Source organism: Clupea harengus, chromosome 11 (genome assembly GCF_900700415.2).
Source record: "Clupea harengus chromosome 11, Ch_v2.0.2, whole genome shotgun sequence".
NCBI lineage: Eukaryota > Metazoa > Chordata > Actinopteri > Clupeiformes > Clupeidae > Clupea > Clupea harengus.
The window spans coordinates 17,225,343-17,244,761 of record NC_045162.1 but is presented as its reverse complement, the minus strand read 5'-3'; the positions used below and the strand labels follow the sequence as shown (position 1 = coordinate 17,244,761).

Here is a 19,419-nt window from a genome sequence, read left to right as displayed (position 1 = left end):
ATACCGCTGAGATAATTAGCAACCACACTCGGCCAGCCCTGGCAATACACGCAAAGTGAAAGACGCCTAATTTGTGCCAGGACAATATTTCTCCTTGCACTTCAGATGATGATGTGTTCTTTAAATCTAATAATAACACACATGACATTTACTCCCCTTCGTATTTACGATCGGTTGAACCTTTATTAGCGCGGCGTTCCGCTGTCCAGATTGGATTCCTGCTCAGACTCTGTAAATAATCTGCGGGCTCCTCCACTTGCACTCTGTTTGAGTTATAATCAAGCACACACGCAACACAGAGCCCCATTTCTTTGGATTTTAATTACGTTGGATTCAAAGTGAGTGCCTTTCTGGGCCACACAAATGGAACAAAATGCAGACTTGTGTTTAGCTGTGTTTCACTTTGCAAAAGTGATACAAAATGAAGGACAAAGTGTGGCTGCCTCAAACACAAACATACACACACACAGTCGTGAAGGCGCCCAGAATGTGGTGGTTTTTATACCCCTTACTTTCCTGTCTACATCAAACAACTCTCAGGACATACAGTATGATAGAGATATACTTTTTATTAGAAATATGACACATTCATCTTGTGCTCTGAAAACTGTACATTAACAAAGAAGATATCCCAGTGAACTAAAAAAGGGACACTGAGGAGGGGGTTGGGTTGGGCGGGCGAGGCGGGGATGGGGGTGGGGGTTGAACAGAGTCAGACAGATAGGTAAGGTCATTAAGAGGGTCAGTGACGGTCAGTGATATTAAAACACACACCGGTACATTAAAGTTACAGAATACCCTTGAAGTCCGGTAACTTATCAAGATAGGGGACCGCGGCGTCATAATGGCAATTATAATAATGATAACAATGTTCCCTCAAGCACAGTTAGAAATATATTTATAGGCTAAAATTCATTCTGTAGAACTCTTTTTTTATTTTTTTTTAATGTAATTACAATGCTGTACAACAGGACTCCTCCCCATCTCATGGAGTCTTGTGCTTCGCCTGTGTGCACAATCCCACAATCCAACTACAGGCACACACCATCTGTAGTTCTTCTACATAGATACTGTATTTATATTTATATGAGTTAGAATTCATGTATTTGCTCATCTTCATGTTTCAGTTCCCGTCACAACCCTTTACATACTCTGAGAAATGCAGCCATTTCCACACTTGCTGGGCCCTGTACTGCCCAGAGTAATACGATTGGACCCCGCTATTAAGTGGAGACCTAAATCAGTAGGTTGGTTCATGTGGTTTCCGGAGATGCGCTGACTGCTTGGCTGTCTGAATGGGCATCACCAAAGGGCATCACAAGTTCATCATCCATACGAACAGGCTCTCATGAAATCTGTGCTGACGTCATAGTAGCTTCCACTGATCGGACTGCCGAGGGGTCCCTCTGGACTCTCTGGTCAGACAGTCTGACAGGGGCACCTGGGGATGGATGTCGGTTGTATTCTCCCCCACAGCAAGCGGAGCTGGGTAGAGAAGCGGAGGGGGCATGACACTGGCACAGGAGGTTTTTCTAGGGCACTGTCTACGGCAGTCTACCCCCCTCGGTTTGGCATTTCATGTCCGCACAGCTATGTGACTGTGAGGAGGCAGGGAACAGGAATGGTGTCCTCTATCACAGGCAGCAGCTACAGCACCCTTACAAGTGTCCAGGGACACCCTGACAGCCTAAGAGGTCAGAGGTTGGCAATAACAGCCGTACTGGCAGGACTGCAATGAAATATTCTAACAATAACAGCACTGATAATGACAGTTAATATAATGACAAAAAAAGGGATTGTCACATAAATTTGCTTTGCTACTTTTTTTTGGAAAAAGTGACTTGTTTTTAGAACTGGTGGATGATTGGGTTCTTAATTCTCTTTCTATTACTAATTGGGGAAGTTCAGGGGCACCCTTGAGAGGTTTCACCAAATCTAACAGCCTCCGCGGATGCGCTACGGCCCTGCACCCCACGCACAGCCTTTCTGGCTGCGTGACTCATCTTCACAATTATTAACCATAGCCTGCTGCCAATCAGTGTCTGTTTCCATGGTAACATTAGAGTATGAGACAATGAAAAAAAAAAAAGTATTATGAACTGTCCCATTCCTTTTATTCAATTTTTTATATAAGAAAATAAAGTGTTATTACTGCCTATGATTTCACCATAAAAAAACAACCAATAAATGTAGAGCGACTCCATTGCTGTCATTGCTATGTCACACATCCTCTCGGCAGAATTCACACACACTCTCTCTCTCTCACTCACACACACACTCACACACTCTCTCTCTATCACTCACACACACACACACACACTCCTTCCCTTTCTCTCCATTTCTGCGAGTGGAGCACATCCCTCATCCCGGCCGGGACATCATGCCTTCCAACTGGTTGTGGTGTAAAATTGAGGAAGGGCTCTGGTGGGGTCGAGGATGTGGAGGAGGATGAGGAGCTGGAGCTGGAGCTGGAGCTGGAGCTGGAGTCTGTCAGTGGTCCCTCTCACACCTCTGTCTGCAGATCCATGATCTCCTGACCCACCAGAGGGATGGTGGCACTGGCCTTCTCCCACTCCACCGCCTGCATCTCCAGAGGGGAGGCCTGCAGGGGCTCCAGGTCCTTCCGCACCCATGAGGGGGGCGAGTGGGTCTTCCTGATGCCCTCCCATGCCCGTTTGCTTGGGGTCTGTTGCTTGTCCTAGATGTGGGGAGAGAGAAAAGGTGGTTTAATAAAGGTGTGAAGAGTTTCATTTTATGCTCATCTTAAAGCTCCAGGGGCCAGGTTATGGGGGTGGGGGTGGGGAGGAAGCAGTGTTCATCCCCTCAGTCATTTCTCCCATTAAATTAAAATTGAGATGTACTCAGTCTCCCAAAATGTGTCCCAAAAGGTTGAGATGAAAAACCTGAGATGAAACTGAGATGAAAAACTTTCTGCAGTGAGTATTAAAATCCATTTTGGAACACTCTAGTCAGTGTGCAGGAGAGAGACAGGACACCAGTTCTCCCTTTCCAAACCCTAATAATAATCCAGACATGAGGATATGGGGCAACTGAAAACTGGACATGGGTCAGCAGATATGTGCAAGTTTTTGGCTTGAGGTAGTGGATCAATAAAAATAAAGAGCGAGAGACAGAGAGAGAGAGCGAAGTAAAGAGAAACTTGAGCCAATTGGACCAGCTGCTCAGATCTCTCTCTCTGTGTCCAGAATTTGCTTGGGCCTCAGTGACTCAGCATAATATGCTAAACGGTCATAGGAGACCTATCATTGGACACTGCAGTGAAATTGAGCTCTGAAACGTGACTTCAGGGCAGGACAGAGGGACACACGGGGACACGGGGACACGTACGCTCATGTTGGTTTTGTCACTGCCTCCAGACGACACGCTCCATCTCTTCCCAGCCTTCCCGTCCACAGGAGGGGATTCCCTGTCCTTTTCTGCGTGCTGGATCTTTCTGTTGAGGTCCTGGAACATGTCCTGGTGGCGTTTCCGTGTGTGCATGATTTTCTAGGCCGAAAACAAATGTGAAAATGAAGAAGCATTCTATTGAGATGTTCAGCTGTGCACCAAATTAAGTCAAATTCTGTGGTATGGTGATATAATATATCACCCCTGAAATGGAATGAAAATGCAATGGCAAATAACAGCTAAATATCTTCAGTCCTGCCATTTAACTGAGGCACGCCATCTCAGTTAAATCAAATGGCGCCGTTTTGAACCTTTCTTATATTCTAAAATCCTCATGATTGAAATCTCTCAATGAAATGATTGTAAAATTACCTCAAAGTCCAGCTCAGCATAGCGTGACTTCCGTCTCTAAACAAACAAAGTAAAAATAAAAAGGATGTTTACCATTTCACTTAAGAATGGCACATACCACCCAGCTGAATCTCTCCTCCTTTGGCCTAACAGTGAAAAGCTCTTTCCAGCCCTTCAGCTGCAATCCTATCCTGGGCCAAGTGGAGCACACGACCAAACAGACTGCTGGAGAGATCCTAGACTCTGTAAATAAGTAATGAATCCTGGGAAACTAGGACTTGAGTGTTTTCATTTGTCTTCCGTTGACCCCTCTTGGCTCGAGCTGGGATAAAACAGCTTGTGACCGCATAACCTTTTCGGGTTCCTCCCTGTCGTGGTGTGTCTGAAGGAAGCCTGACCTTCCTGTCCAGGCTGCCGAGGCCTCTACTGCTGCATTACAGAACCGGCGTCTGGTCCCTGAGGTGAGGAGGGCCCTGGCTGATGTTGGGGGGAGCGTCGCCTTGTCAGTGTGTCGTGAGCTGGCACTCAGAAGGCGGGGGGAGGCGTGGGGGGGACGGGGGGACGGGACACTGACCTTTTAAGAGCGCTCAACACAGACTGCAGCAAGGGGCAGTGGTGGCTGCTTACCTTGTCTTTGCAGCTGTGTCTCCATGTTAGATTAACCGGCTAATGGGCCTCGTATCCCAAAATTGAATAGGCTTGAAGGAACTGCTCTTCTAAAATGAACTACAGTTACTCTCCTTTATTATTTTTTTTAAATACTTGGAAAATGGAGGGTCAACTCATAAAAGATATAAAAGTTGATTCAAATTGAGTTACCACATTTGTATCATTTCGAAATTTCGCTATAAAATGGCACTATGAAATAGTCTGTAGTAATGGCACTATGAAATACCTTGCTACCTACGTAAACTAAGGTTGGAGTGAAAAGGTGCTCTAATTGAAAGTGTATGAGAATGTGTGGCGCATGAGGTGGGATGGAGGTGCGGAGAGTAGAGATGGAGTGGCAGGGAACTGGGTGTTCATCTTTAAACCTGAGGACCATCAGCTAGCGCCTTCTCCCCAGCGTCTCCTGTGCCTGCCTCCCCGCAAGCATGCCGACGCTAACTCAGGCGGCTGAGTGCCGTTAAATGTTAATGAACAACCATTTAGGACAGCAGCCCAGATAGTATGGCGATGAATAATTCAGTCCTGCGCTTGTTTATAATTAAGCTTCACACATGCACTCGATTAGCGTTGCGGTGCTGGGAGAGCTATCATTCCCCCTGCAGCCTGCAGGTGAACTCAATCTCGCTTTACCCTCAGGGGCTTTTTGCTCCTCAACACAGTGCTGTGTGCTACAGTGAACAGGACAATGGAGGGCTTATCTCTGTGGAGGCCCAATAGGCTGTCAGTGTTTACCGATAAGCTACAGACATGCCTTAAACACCAGCTACAGTTTGAGTTATGATGAGGGAAAAAAATGACACTTATTTACGTACAGGATAGACAGCATATACACACGTATATATGGGTGTTCTTGGCATTATGATCCTGATATTTAACTTGACTTATATTATTCTACAATTCTCATCATTTATCTGCTTGCTTTCTTCTCCCAGTTCCCTTCTGTAGTATGGCAAGCAAATGCAATGTGATGCAAAGCAAAGCCTCACCTCCAGGGAGCTCATGGACAGCGTGGACACAGTCTCACTCTTGGACATCATTCCTGAGTTCCCCGAGTCCCCAGTTTCGCCGTGGATGTAGTTAACCTGTGCCTCGCTCGAGATGTTCTGCGTCGTCCGGATGGGCGAGTCCCGCTCCACGCAGGACACGCTGATCCGCTCGGACGGCAGCGTCTTCAGGCCGAAGCCCGGCACGGGCTCCCCAGGGGGGTTGCTCAGGTGGATGAGACGCGTCTGGGGCAGTTGCTCGATGTTGAGGCTGTACTTCATTGGGTCCTCCTTGCCACCTTTGGCAGGCCTCAGGGTGGCCGTGTTGTTGTTGGTGGGCATAATCATGTATCCCGGGCCCTCGGGTCCCACTGAGTCTCCTCCGGGGGCCCGGGTGAGGTCCGCATCCAGCTGCTTGAACAGCTCGCCGTCGCAGATGTAGATGGACTTGGCGCTGGGCAGCTCGGTGCTGACCCCGGCCATGGTGGGCCCTTTGTCCCGCCGCAGGGTGAGCGTGTGGCTGGAGTAGTCGGCCACGTTCTGCAGGTGCTGCTTGGCCATGCTGGCCGGCAGGGTGTTGAAGTTGGAGCCTTTCTGCAGAGAGAGTTGGGCTGATGGTTTCTCCTCACCCTGCAGAGAGGAGCGCTTCAGCGTACCTGAGAAAGGGAGAGAAAAGCAGAGGTAACGAGAGAAAGAGAAAGAAGAAGAGAGAAAGACAAAATGAATACATGTTAGACAGGTTTATGATACATAGCAAACAGGACACTTCCTGTATACTATCAGTCCTAATGGGAGTCCTATGAATCCCCAAAATGTACAAGTTATGAAGATACTACACAGAATCTATAGTAGATACCATGACAACAATGCTCATTTGCTGCCAGACAGCATAGGATAGGACAGATTGTGTTACTATGGAGATGATTGTGACATTCATCATGCAATCCAACACTGCTATATTCTCGGGACATAACACAAAGACAACACGTCTAGACGGCTCGAAAACATCTGTCGGCCATTGGCAGTGGGATGGCAAACAGCAAGGGCTATTTTTCCAACGTCTGTGGACGCTGTGATGTAGCGATAAAAGTTGATCTTTCTATTCGCTTTTTTCCTACTGTTCTCTCTCTCTCTCTCTCTCTCTCTCTCTCTCTCATATTCCCCACTCCTTTCAACAGAATGGACTGCCTCATGTTGCGTCTCATCTCGTGCTCCGTCTCCAGATGCTTTTTTGATAGCCTGTCTCTGGAGATAATCAGATTCCCGCTCCTGATGGCGATCAGAGCGGAGCCGCTATCTGATGGTGGGGCGTCAGGCGGGACTTAATTACGGGAGGCGGCTGGATTGGAGGCTCCACTGAGGCTCAGCCAGGGAGCCGACAGGCCTGATCATCAGCACATAACCGCTCAGCACGTCTGCCGCGCCGCATCAAAACGGCATTATGGGAAAAGCGATATGCCGCGTCTCTTTGTCATGACAGCGTGTTGTGCCTCATAAGATGCTGCCACGCTTGCCTGTGGTGATGTGTGCATGTGTGTGTGTGTGTGTGTGTGTGTGTGTGTGTGTGTGTGTGTGTCTGTGTGTGTGTGTGTGATCTGTACGCAAATGAAGAATGGACAAGTGTGGTTTCATGCATGAGAGCGGTGCAAGATGGGAGAGATTAACAAACATCTGTTCACATTAAAAACATAGCAACAGAACTATTCACACACTCATACATGCAAAGACACACGCAAACACACACACACACATACACAAACAAATACATTATTTTGTTGTTTTCTTACCTGATCTGCAGGCGATGTCCACATCCTTTTCAAAGTCCGTCTATAACAACAAGAGAAACGGGACTGAAGATTAGAGCATGTTCAATACGTTCAGGTGCACTGAAGATTAGAGCATGTTCAATACGTTCATGTGCACTGAAAATTAGAGCATGTTCAATATGATCAGGTGCACTGAAGATTAGAGCATGTTCAATATGATCAGGTGCACTGAAGATTAGAGCATGTTCAATACGTTCAGGTGCACTGAAGATTAGAGCATGTTCAATATGATCAGGTGCGTTGATGATTAAAGCATGTTCAATACGTTCAGGTGCACTGAAGATTAGAGCATGTTCAATACGTTCATGTGCACTGAAAATTAGAGCATGTTCAATATGATCAGGTGCACTGAAGATTAGAGCATGTTCAATATGATCAGGTGCACTGAAGATTAGAGCATGTTCAATACGTTCAGGTGCACTGAAGATTAGAGCATGTTCAATATGATCAGGTGCGTTGATGATTAAAGCATGTTCAATACGATCAAATCAGGTGAGGCTGCATTCAGATTCCCTGCTCACATCTGCTTACCATGAGCTGGGCATGACCATTCTGGAATGATCCGCCAGAATCTGCATTCCCGTCTTCTGGTCTGTCCACTACTCTGCACTTCACCGCTTCCTGAACCTAAAACAAACAAACAAACAAACAAATAAATAAATAAACAAAAACACAGTTGCCTTACAGAACCAAGACTAGCAACTACAGATCATTCTTATTTCTGACTATGTATTACAATAAAAAACACAGTGTTCCAAAAATATCAATCACAAGTACACAGCCCCATGATAAAACATAACAGTCCTCTGGGATTCTCTAAATAGCTCCAGGTTCAATGATGCCTGATGCCGTCTACTGAGAAAAAACTACCCTGTAAACGTCTTAAGGTGTTAAGGTGTCTTCTCTGACAAGACAAAATAAAATGAATAAATACAACTAAAATACTGCTTACAAAACCACACGGAAGCCTAGACAAGGGTTCTGAAAACAATCAACTATCAACTATAATCAAGTTGATTTAGAATGCTATGAAGGGTTTTAAACAAATAAAAATAAGAAAAAACCCTGGATACCAGATACCATATATCGGCCAGACTGTAACCTTACAGGTTCTATATTGTACCTTTTTTACATAGCACATGAAAAGAAGTCAATGTTAATCTGGGTAGAGGTTCATAAATGAACTAATTTGAATGTTCAGTGTAGAGGTTCATAAATGAACTAATTTGAATGTGCAGTGTCATTATGACTTTGAAACATTTTAGTGTGCCTGATAGCTGTGCTTCTAGATGTATAACAAAAGAATGTGATACACAGCGTGAAGCCTGACAACCCTGTTTTGACAGGAGAAGCGAAGCGAACCTCTCTGCGCAGGATGCAGTGCACCATCACAATGACAAAACCCTCCAGCGAGTCAAACACAGCAAACAGGATCTGGAAGAGGGCCGAGCGGCGGTCGGTGATAGCCAGTACGGCAGACATCCACGTCAGAGCCAGCAGCGGCAGAACCACGCAAGAGCTCCACAGTGACGCCCTGCAGGATGGGAGGTGAAAAGGCTCCTGGTGAGGACTTATCCATTTGGTCAGAGATGAAAACAGGCAAAGAGGGCTATGCACACTGGGTTTAAATCCTCTCATTTTAACAGCATTGTTCAATTAGGTCTATGTGACTTTATCATTAATACATTTGAATTTCAGTTATTAAATTGTTTTCATTTTGTTCAGTAATCATTTAAATATTAATATAAATGTGCTACAATGGGACATGCATAACCCAACTCATTAAAGCATGGTCTAAAATTAACTTAGTCAACTAATTATCCAATTAATGATACATTAATCTGAAAGTTCAGCCATTTGTCTGTTTCTGCATACTGCACTTGCCCTCTTTGCTGATATTAGAGACATTAACACAAATATCTATATCAGGCCAAAACATACATTTTAAAATCCATATTATCATATGTTTAAATTTCACATATACAATATGTATGTATGTATGTTTTTTAGGGTGAGTCAAAACCATATGGGAACAGGTGCACTAAGGAAAATGAAAGAAAGTGAGCACGGGAAGAAGGTGACATCACAAAAAGGAAGGAGGAAGGGAGAAAAACAAAGAAAGCAAGAGGCAGGAGTGAGGGGGAATCAAGGGCCATAAGGATTTCTCTCCTGATCCACACAACAGTGGAACGGTATCTCCTCAATCCCTCTACTACTACTACTACTGCTACTACTACAAGCTTTTCTCATTATTTTGAACCATCCATGTCTGCAGACAAACACACGCCAACACACACCCACACACACACACATACACAAACCCTACACGTGAAAAATGTCCTTCTAAGCATAAAACATTTACCAATGACTGCAAATCTATAAAGAGGTACTTCACAGCATATCTGTTGATATAATGCCCAAGATAAACTCCACAAACATTACTGCTGCTTCGTCACCCGGACCACCACCACCACCACAATGCTCATTTAAATATAAAGTGTATTTTGATAGTGGGAGAATAGAGCCTGCCCCGATCAAAAGCCAGACGGTTGCACTCATTGGCATCGAGACATCCTGCTCCTTGCAAATAACACGCTATTATGACAAAGGGCTGATAGATATCACCTCCGCGTACACTTTCTCTCTTGAACGCTACCCTCAGTCAGGCACAGAAAAGCCACGTCAGACAAGAGGAGGTGGGTCTGGCGTCTGCTGGGGGGAGGCAGGGGAAGTTGCCCCAGGTTCAGCCCAAAGTGGGGCAGGAGAGAGAGTGATCCTCAATCATAAATATTTCCCATTAATTGGTGGAATATTTAGACAAATTTATATGTTTTTAGAAGGTGTTTGCATTATTTGTTTTGAATACATGATGCTTGGCATCAATTCATTTATCTTCATGGTACAATATGTTTTAAATTATACTGCGAAATGGTTTGGTCTTAAGGTTAACCATACAGTATGTTACTTTGTCCACACTCCCTTATTTACAAGACAGACATGCAGAGGCATCAAAAGAGCAAGGTGGGACATGTTATGTTTGCCACAGTTAGTCTCTATGTGGTTCTTATCATGTAGACTAGCCTGCAGTAGCTAGCTTACTACTGTACAGGATAATGTTAGCTAGCTGGCTGGCTAACCACTACAGCAGGCTATTTGTCACTCTAAGTGGTTACCAGCTGGCTAAATTAAGAATAATAATAATAAAAAAAAACAGCTAGCTAATTAAAGTAATAAAACGTATAAAATAATATTTGCGCTCTGCCATGTCTCAATACAGATGGTCAACTGCTGGTCTACTGCTTTCAATAGACTGCCAGCTGGCACAGAATCTGGACTTTAAGACCTAACACACAACTCTGCTACCATAAAGGTGTATGGCAACATAAGGGCATAAATCCACACCATCTTAGAGGCGGATGACGTTTTGTGTTACAATCGTTCACTTGGCCTACATGTGTCATCGTCAGAAGATCTTATTTTACATAACTCTGAGTTTAGATTTTAAAAGTGATTGTTAATGACTCATCATTTTGACATTCTCTAACTAAACGTTTTGTAAGTGATTATTATGAGTTAATACACTAGGCTACTAATGTGATATGATTCCATACAAGTCTGTATTTTGAACGTTTTTGAATGAGAGTCAAGTTGACATAACAGTAAAGCATGGCTTGGAATATAAGTTTACTTTAACTGGGGTGGGGGCGGGGGCCCTTTGAAATAATTTGGTCCTGGGCCCAGGCATCATGCAAGCCGGCCCTGGGCTTTGGGGAGGTGTAGGTAGTATTGTGGGGGTTGAGCCTGAGAGGAGTTTAATAGCACTACCTGATTGTCTTTATTCTGTAAGCTCACATACATTGTGTACTTTCTGCATTTGTGTGTGGCAGCATAGGAGAGCACGCGTGTTAAATGATTAAAACTTTTAAGAACATCTGATGACATTTTACGATCTGATCCTCTAATTCTAATTAATCGAATTTCCCTACATTAGACACACACACGCACACACACACACACACATACACGACGGACATATACATGGAAATACACACAGTCCTCCCTGTACACACACGCACAAATACACACACACACACACACACGTACATAGATGCATCACCCACACAGTAGGAGCCAGAGCAGTGTGAGAGAGTTCATTGGCAGAAACTCAGCATGACACACAGAAGCCAGGCAGAGAGAGGGACTGAGGAGGTAGGGGAAATGAATGAGGTAAAAAAGCAGGAAAAAAACAAGGGGAAGAGAGAGAGGGCGAGAGAGAGAGTGTGTGTGAGAGAGAGAGAGAGAGAGAGAGAGAGAGAGAGAGAGAGAGAGAGAGAGAGAGAGAGAGAGAGAGAGAGAGGACATGAGAGAGTGAAGGGCAAAAGAAAGAAGCATCATAGAAAAGTTGGTAAATAATTAGCCAGACTAACATGGCGTTACTGGTAGCGGTGGAGGACACGTCAGGCGACGAGATTACTCCGCACTTGGCACATTTGAGCGTCATATTGTACAGTGGCACTGTCATCTGACTGCAAAGTCAAATCAACACACTGAAACACACACGCATACACACGTACGTACATACAAACATACATATGTACACAGACACACACACACACAGATACACACATAGCCAGCCACTGGACATAGTGGTTACAGTATCCCCTTGATATCTCACAACAGTGGAAGCTCTCTTATGCTCGGAAGTGTTATGGTGTGTTCAGCATGGAAGGTGACAGCCAATCAATCCCCATGGCCAAGATATTTTCATAAAGAATGACAAATTTATGATTTTAGGGGAATGGCCCAATGTGGATGAAGGGGGTGACATTTTTGTTGCCGTTATTTCTTTTTATTGTCTATTTATTTGGATTTCATTCCAAACTCCAGGCGTTTATTGTAGTATGTCAATGAGATTTATAACCCAATTGTTTTTGGTTTGGTGGCTTTTCTTATCCCACAACTTTGTTTCTTTAAGCCTTTATAGGTTTCAGTTATCAGGCCCATACTCAGACTGCCTAGGCTCCCTCAGGCTTATCACACAGGCTGGCCAACAGAAGACGGCATCTCACACACACACACACACACACACACACACACACACATACACACACTAACCCACACATACTCACACACGAGTACAGATAATGCAGACACACACACGTCTACGAAAAACAAATCTGATGTACCTTTTTTGACCTTTTCAGGCATTATTTAATTACATCTGCCTCTACGAAGGTTTGGTCATTTGTGTTTCTCAGGATGTGTATCAGTTTTCAACTGTTCCTATGATCACCATTACCAAAATTGACCACTGAGGAGAGGTTCCCGTCTGTGGGCCTACTTGAGTTTCCTCGTCTTGACCACGGTGATGTCTTTGCCTTCACCACACAAACTCCCAACAGCCACAACAACATGAGATCATCTTCAAAATGCCTCCTTTTGGCCTCTCTGCAAGCCGTACGTGTAAGCCCTCAGCGCACTGACAAGTGGGTTCACCATTCTTTCGACATGATTCCGGCTCATGCTTTTAATGAGAGAAATACTGAGAGGTGCACTTAGGAAAGTCGAAAAGAGTGTTATAACACAATCACATGCGGTATCATAACCTCATCTGCGATGGGTAGGGGGGGGGGGGGGATTTCTGACATATGTCAACATTACAGAGTGCTAACAGAAATGACCAAAATAACAATTAAATCCATCAGCATGACACGCTGGTGCTAATGGCCAGAGAAATCGATTCGTGTGGCGGCGCACGTGCAGATTAAAAACCACATCATTCCAGAAATTCAATTTCAAGCAAAAGGGCAATACAACCAATAAAAGCTGTGCTGTAGGCAGCGATATTAAAAAGCAATCAGCGTTCTTTGAATTACAACGCCATTTCTCCTGTCTTTATGATGAAGACAGGAGGAACTTCAAGGTGCAGAACGTGCTGCGTTAATGCGGGGCTGCGGATCCAGAGGAAGCACTGAGGCTGAGGTCGCGTGCTCCACGTGCTCACCTACACCTAACCCAAACCCGAGCGAGCTGAACTCTTTGTGTCTGCATTGCGTTATTGAACTACTGAAGATCAAGCGACAGCGATCAGACTGAAAAGCGGGGGACACTGAAGAACAAACATTCCTTTTTTCGAAGGCAAAGGTGAAAATACGCATCAGAAACAGCTCTGAAGAAGCAGCCGGTGGTCATGCCTGAGCAGAGGTCCACATTCCTCAGCGAAAGGACCCTTTAAATGACATCATCCAAGCTAGGAGTAGAGCATAAACTGAGAGAAGTAAAAAAAAGAAAAAGAAAGAAAGAAATCACAGCTTAACTACATACTCAGACGAGGTCACGGATGGAATACAGAACCGGCCCTTCTATGTTCATTTTCCGAGACCAATTACTCTGTGAGAGACGGCAGAGGAGAAAAAGGAGAGGCGTCGTCCTGAAGGTGCTTCAACAGCCGTGTCCTATAGACGCCGCTACGTACATAATTACCCTCGAGCCACAATTATTACTTTAATTAAACATGTTATGACTATCAACCTTGAGACACTGGCCCAGAGGCAGGCTCCTGGCCACTGCTTGTACACACACCACAAGGGTGTGGAATATCATCACTGTATGCTCATGCTGAACCACCAGTCCCCAGTGCCAAAGGAGGATACGGTACCAGTGAATGTGGAATGAGATCAGTTCTGATAGGCCCCAGCAGCAGTGAAGACTATACTGCAATGTATATCTCAGTGGCCAGATACACTGATGCAGGCTCTCTAGAGTCAGTAATGGGCAGAGGAAGCTGAGCCCTCCTGTTTCTGCCAGTACAAATCCCACAAGCTACATGAAGCTAAGCCCTCTGCCAGTACTAACCCCACTGCAAACACAAGCTACATGAGGCTGAGCCATCCCAGTACAACCCCACTGCAAACACAAGCTACATGAAGCTGAGCCATCCCAGTACAACCCCACTGCAAACACAAGCTACATGAAGCTGAGCCATCCCAGTACAACCCCACTGCAAACACAAGCTACATGCCTACAAGTCTACAGTAATCAAATGTACGTGCATCTCATTCGTTCAAATATACATTCATATGCATCATTAATGTATACACTCTTACAGGAAACTCTCTTTCTCTCTCACACACATTTACACGCACACGTACGGAATGTCTTATAGGGTCTGTTCTAATAAATGCCTCCAGTGTTTTATTTGGGCACAGCACTTGTTTCACTGAAATAAATCTGTCTAGCAGCATATTTCATTCTCTATAGTCATAACTAAATTATTTTATTCATGACTGCCTGTTGTATGGGAGCTGAAATTGAAACTAATTTCAGTTGTGTGGGAGGAGCCAATATTGTCCAATCGGAAGAAAGTAGTTAAATTGAATTATGAGATGGCCGTGACCTGACAATGATCAGCCAATCAGAATCAGATGAGTTGGCGAGGACTGCGGAGTGAGCGCAAGGGGATGCTGTGGAACCTCCAACACAATGTTTACTTTTCTCTCCTTGTTTTGGTTGGTTGTTACACACAGCAAAAACAAAACACAATCGATCAGAGAGATCATCGCAGTGGCATAACACATTATTCAGTGAAAGACAAAAGAAAAGCAAATGAAACAGATATACAAAGAAAGAAACACTCTGACAGATGTGTGAGAGTTGGATGCAGGGCAGTGTGAAGTGCCGGAGATGGCACATATCAGCTGGAAGGAGCAAGCATTTACCCACAAAACGAAAAAAATTGAAATAACGAGAAATCTCACAAGGAGAAAGAGATATCAATTTGACACTCCCCCCCCCCCACTTCACACAAGGCTGGCTAAAGCACTCGTTAAATAGTGCCCTTGAATCATTTTTGTTTCTAGTAATTTGTCCCGGGTGTGAGTTGTTTCAGCGTTGTCGTAAGCAGGATTTGGGTATTCAGCGAATTAAAGCCAATGATTTTGGACAGCCAGTGTTTCACTTTCTCTAGTTAATGGGCCCTGACTGACTGAGAAAGTGCAGAACGCCACTGCAGCACCCGTAAAAGAAGCCTTCTTTCCCTTCCCTCGCAAACTGTCCCAGATGGCCTTTAAATTATACAAAAGCCGAAGAGTCCCAGATCAATGGAAATAAATGGGAAAACTCCTGGAGCAGAGCACTATTGATCGATATATGAATTTGTTATGTTTTATGAGGTTTTTCTTTTTGTGGCTTCCCTGCACCATTTCAAAAAGAAAGAAAAACAGATATGGATACAAACACATTTATATCAACAACATATAGTGACACCTTCAAATCAATTAAAGTTGTAGGGATGCATAAGGGTGACATATGGCAGATTATAAATCAATATTTAAAATGTGCAATGAGAGGACCAGCCGAGAGCTGGTCATTTATGTTTTCAACAGCACCAATAACCAAGCCTGTTTGAATGAACTCTTGGTCTAACTGTTCTCTCTCTCTCTCTCTCTCTCTCTCTCTCTCCTCTCTCTTTCTCTCTCTCTCTCTCTTTCTTGTATCAACCAATATTTGTCTCTTGATCTGATCTGTAATGATCTTTCACACTCTTGTGTTTTTGTCTTTCATGATTATACTTAACCCCCTTTTTTATCTTTGCATACCACTGTGTCTCCTCTGTCTTCATCATCTGAATCGTCTCGCAGATGTAGCTACAAGGTAACAAGAAGTAACATCTTCCCCAGTGACATCATCTAAAGCCCCACCCAGAGACCCCTCCCCCAGGCTGGTTATAGGTCGATCAGTGACATGAAGGTGTGGCATGAAGCATACCCCGCCCTCTCCTTCAGTTTCATATCTGTTATGCCGTCTTTGGACACCAATTTGTTAAACACGAGAATCCCGATAACCATGTTAACCTGTTGGAAGAAAAATGGGAAAAGTTAAGACACTGAGCACAGATGATTTGCACAGATCCATCACAAAGAGCTCTGGGCCCATATTAAATGTATCTGCACAGACCGTCTTATTTACAGAGTAACATATTCTGCAGTGGTGAGACATAGGATTAAACATTGGTCCTGGCAAAATAATTTGATAAGGTAAACATTAAGAGGCCATAATTGAGTTTTCCACAGAGTTTTTCCAATAGCTGTGTGTGTGTGTCTGTGTGTGTGTATGTGTATATGTGTGTGTGTGTGTGTGTGTTTAAGGGGGGTTTGCACAAAACTCTTACTAAGGCATCTGAAAATCGTTCTGCTAAATACGCAACATAACAACAACAAAAACAGTCTTGTTTTGAGGCCTAGAGCAGCCCCGATAACACGAAAACATGACATCATGAAAATAAACGCAATTCCCCCGTCCAATATGACAGCGCATCAGTAGTGGCATATCCCATGCCAAATCATGGCTGACAAATCAATGCATTATCCATTTGGACAGATGTTTCAATCTCCAAAACATTAGATAATCTGATGGCGAGAGCAACACAACACTCCAGCACAGCCTGATTTAGGGCATGTTTTGAGTGTGTGATGACCACTGATAGGATTAGCGGATCAGCTAGAGGACATTAGGATACGAGATCTAGGTTTGTGTGGCTGGTGGTGGTGTCTAGTGCAGTCGTGGAAGGAAGGCTAAGCCCCTCAGCGCGGTGCGGGCCGGGGCGGGCTGAGACGCCGCCGCCGCCGCACACAGACACCAGTGCAGGGGAGAGGAGCACAGTACCAGCACGACTGCAGCCGCGGGGCCCACGAACGCGTACAGAAGACCACCTTCCAGAGATAACCAGCAGCTGCACACAGAACAGGGGGGAGGGGGGGAGGAGGAACGAAACATACAGAGAGAAAGAGGAAAACAAAGAAGGAAAACAACAGTCAGAGATCTAAGAAAAGAGATGTACGAAAAGTAAACAGTTTCTGAAACAGTTAAGAGGTTTCTGTTGCATTCTGCCTGACATGTAGGTCACTTTGGCTTAAAATGCTATCCGGATGAATCATAATAAATACATTATGGAATGTTAAAAAGCGGCAACTGTAATTGTGTTGAAAACATATATTTTGCACATATAATATACTGACGTTACATTCAAATCAGTGTACATGAAAAAAGACCTACTAGTTGACTGTTCCGTATCCCTTTGCCTTGGTGAAGCCAACAGAGATGGCTACGACTAGTGCGGGTAAACCTGTAGGAGGAAGACAAGGAGGCCATGAAATACAGAGGTGCTTACACACACACACACACAGAGAGAGAGAGAGGAGAGAGAGAGAGAGAAGCAGGACAGTGCTTTAGGCGACAGAGTGGGCGGGCGAAAGAGGGCAGGAGAGAGGTCTCACCCCAGCCCAGACACAGGAAACGCTTGCGTATGATCCGGTTCCTGAGGCGGCCTGTCACAGCCATGTAAGACTGCCATGCCTCCGTCAGCACCCAGCAGAAGGAGGAGAGGAAGAAGAAGTGAAGAAAGGCAGCAACCAGAGGACACACAACCTGAGAGAGAGAGAGAAAACAAAGAAGAGATAGAGAGAAGAGAGAGAGCAGAGAGAGGGGTGAGGGAGTGAGAAAGGGAGAGAGAGAGAGAGAGAGAAAAGTAATTCAGAAAAGAAAGAGGTGAGAAAGGAAAAGGTAGATACAGATGAGAAACAGATGAGAAACAGAGGCCATATAGAGGAGAAATAGAGGAGTGGATAGAGAAAGTAAGAAGCAGCAACAATAGTGGCAGACATTTGAGTGTTAGTATGGGCTGAATCCGACCTTTGCTTTCATGTTTACTGACCTATATCATGTTGTTTTGTGTTCTTGTTCTATTCGTATCACTAATCTTCCCCAGAGGTTTCCCCAGAGGTCTCTGATAGGCTTCAGCCTCTCACGTCTAAAGCGGCATGAGGGTTCTGTTCCTTAAAATTCCCTTCCTTCTTATTTGGTCACCTACTCCTCTTTTGTACTGTTATATAATACGCCCATGGGCTGTGGGTATTTTTCATTAAGGTACACTGACTAGAATAATTCTGACATTTCTTCATTCATGCTTGACTTTCTGTCTCCAAGGTATTCAGAGGATCCAGCTTCTCTGAAGTCATTTTTTAAAATGCCCTCGCTTCAGGCGTGTATATGTGGATGTGGATGCGTGGGGCGTTGACGGTACCTTGTTCCTTGTCTGTGTCTGTCCAATGAGTATCAGTGCATTGGAGGAGATGATTGACAGGCAGAAGTTGATGAGGATGACAGAACGCTCGGAGCGAATGTACCTGCAAAAACACATCATAACACTTAGCTTATAAAACCACCCTGGCACTTCACAGATCACACACACAGACAACACAACGGTTCACAGACCTACACGAGCACATATTAGCTCACAAATTCATTCCAACACACAATGGTTTAGTCCACTGCGTCATACGTACCAGCTGAAATGAACACACACGCAAGTTTACGCCATAATAAATAGCAAACGCTGTCACAACGACATATACACACACACACACACACACATACAGTGTCCAGTGTACGGTCTTGAGAGATGTGTGCTGTACACTAAAAGTGTGACAGTGTTTGCTATTGCATCTCTGCTCTAGAGAGACGTGTGCTGTACCCCTTTAACTGCTCTTGAGAGATGTGTGCTGTACACCTTTAACTGCTCTTGAGAGATGTCTACTGTACACGTTTAGCTGCTCTTGAAAGATGTCTACTGTACATGTTTAGCTGCTCTTGTATTCTGTAAACCCTTCTGCTGAGCTGCACAGATGAATGTCATTAACACAGCTATTTCTGTCGTTCTCAGCCTGGGCTTGCTTAGGCTCATTTTAATGTGCGAAATCACTTGTGTGTGTGTGTGTGTGTTTGTATGTGAGCGTGGGTCTCACCTCCACACAGACACGTAGATGATGATGAGCAGCAGCAAAGTGAGAGAGGACACTCCACATCCTACGATCAGCGTCACCGACGGCATCTGCGTTTTATCCATGTTCTAGACAGAACACACACAAATACAGAAACACTTTAAGAGCTGCGTCAAAATTACAGAATCTGCACACACAGGGATACACACACACACACACACACACACACACACACACACACACACACACACACACACACACTCTCTCTCTCACACACACAGATGCCTGTACTGTCAGCACATTTCAGGCAAATACTGGTGTCTGGTGTCAGTGCAGTGCAGCTGCTGTTTGTCAGGGCCTGCTGGAAGGACAAGGTCACTTCAAGGTGGAACTGCGAAGGGAAGC

At 44.7% G+C, this 19,419-nt stretch overlaps 1 protein-coding gene across 6 annotated transcripts in view; it reads right to left on the bottom strand.

Moving 5' to 3' along the window:
• Positions 1–551: 551 nt before the first annotated feature.
• adgrb1a (adhesion G protein-coupled receptor B1a) overlaps positions 552–19,419 on the bottom strand; it is an 85,783-nt gene continuing 66,915 nt past the window's right edge. For 3 of the 6 annotated variants that reach the window (XM_031575790.2, XM_031575792.2, XM_031575793.2), the window contains 14 exons: positions 19,039–19,142; positions 18,318–18,420; positions 17,512–17,662; positions 17,291–17,360; positions 16,901–16,967; positions 16,004–16,089; positions 11,665–11,763; positions 8,600–8,771; positions 7,769–7,864; positions 7,199–7,238; positions 5,415–6,067; positions 3,781–3,816; positions 3,349–3,507; positions 552–2,698 (listed from right to left, as the gene is read on the bottom strand). In XM_031575790.2, coding sequence (XP_031431650.1) covers positions 2,504–2,698; positions 3,349–3,507; positions 3,781–3,816; positions 5,415–6,067; positions 7,199–7,238; positions 7,769–7,864; positions 8,600–8,771; positions 11,665–11,763; positions 16,004–16,089; positions 16,901–16,967; positions 17,291–17,360; positions 17,512–17,662; positions 18,318–18,420; positions 19,039–19,142 — 2,031 coding nt within the window. In that variant the 3' untranslated portion in view covers positions 552–2,503. The remainder of the gene's footprint in view (positions 2,699–3,348; positions 3,508–3,780; positions 3,817–5,414; positions 6,068–7,198; positions 7,239–7,768; positions 7,865–8,599; positions 8,772–11,664; positions 11,764–16,003; positions 16,090–16,900; positions 16,968–17,290; positions 17,361–17,511; positions 17,663–18,317; positions 18,421–19,038; positions 19,143–19,419) is intronic. The other 3 variants (XM_042709101.1, XM_042709102.1, XM_042709103.1) reach the window with 3 other exon arrangements.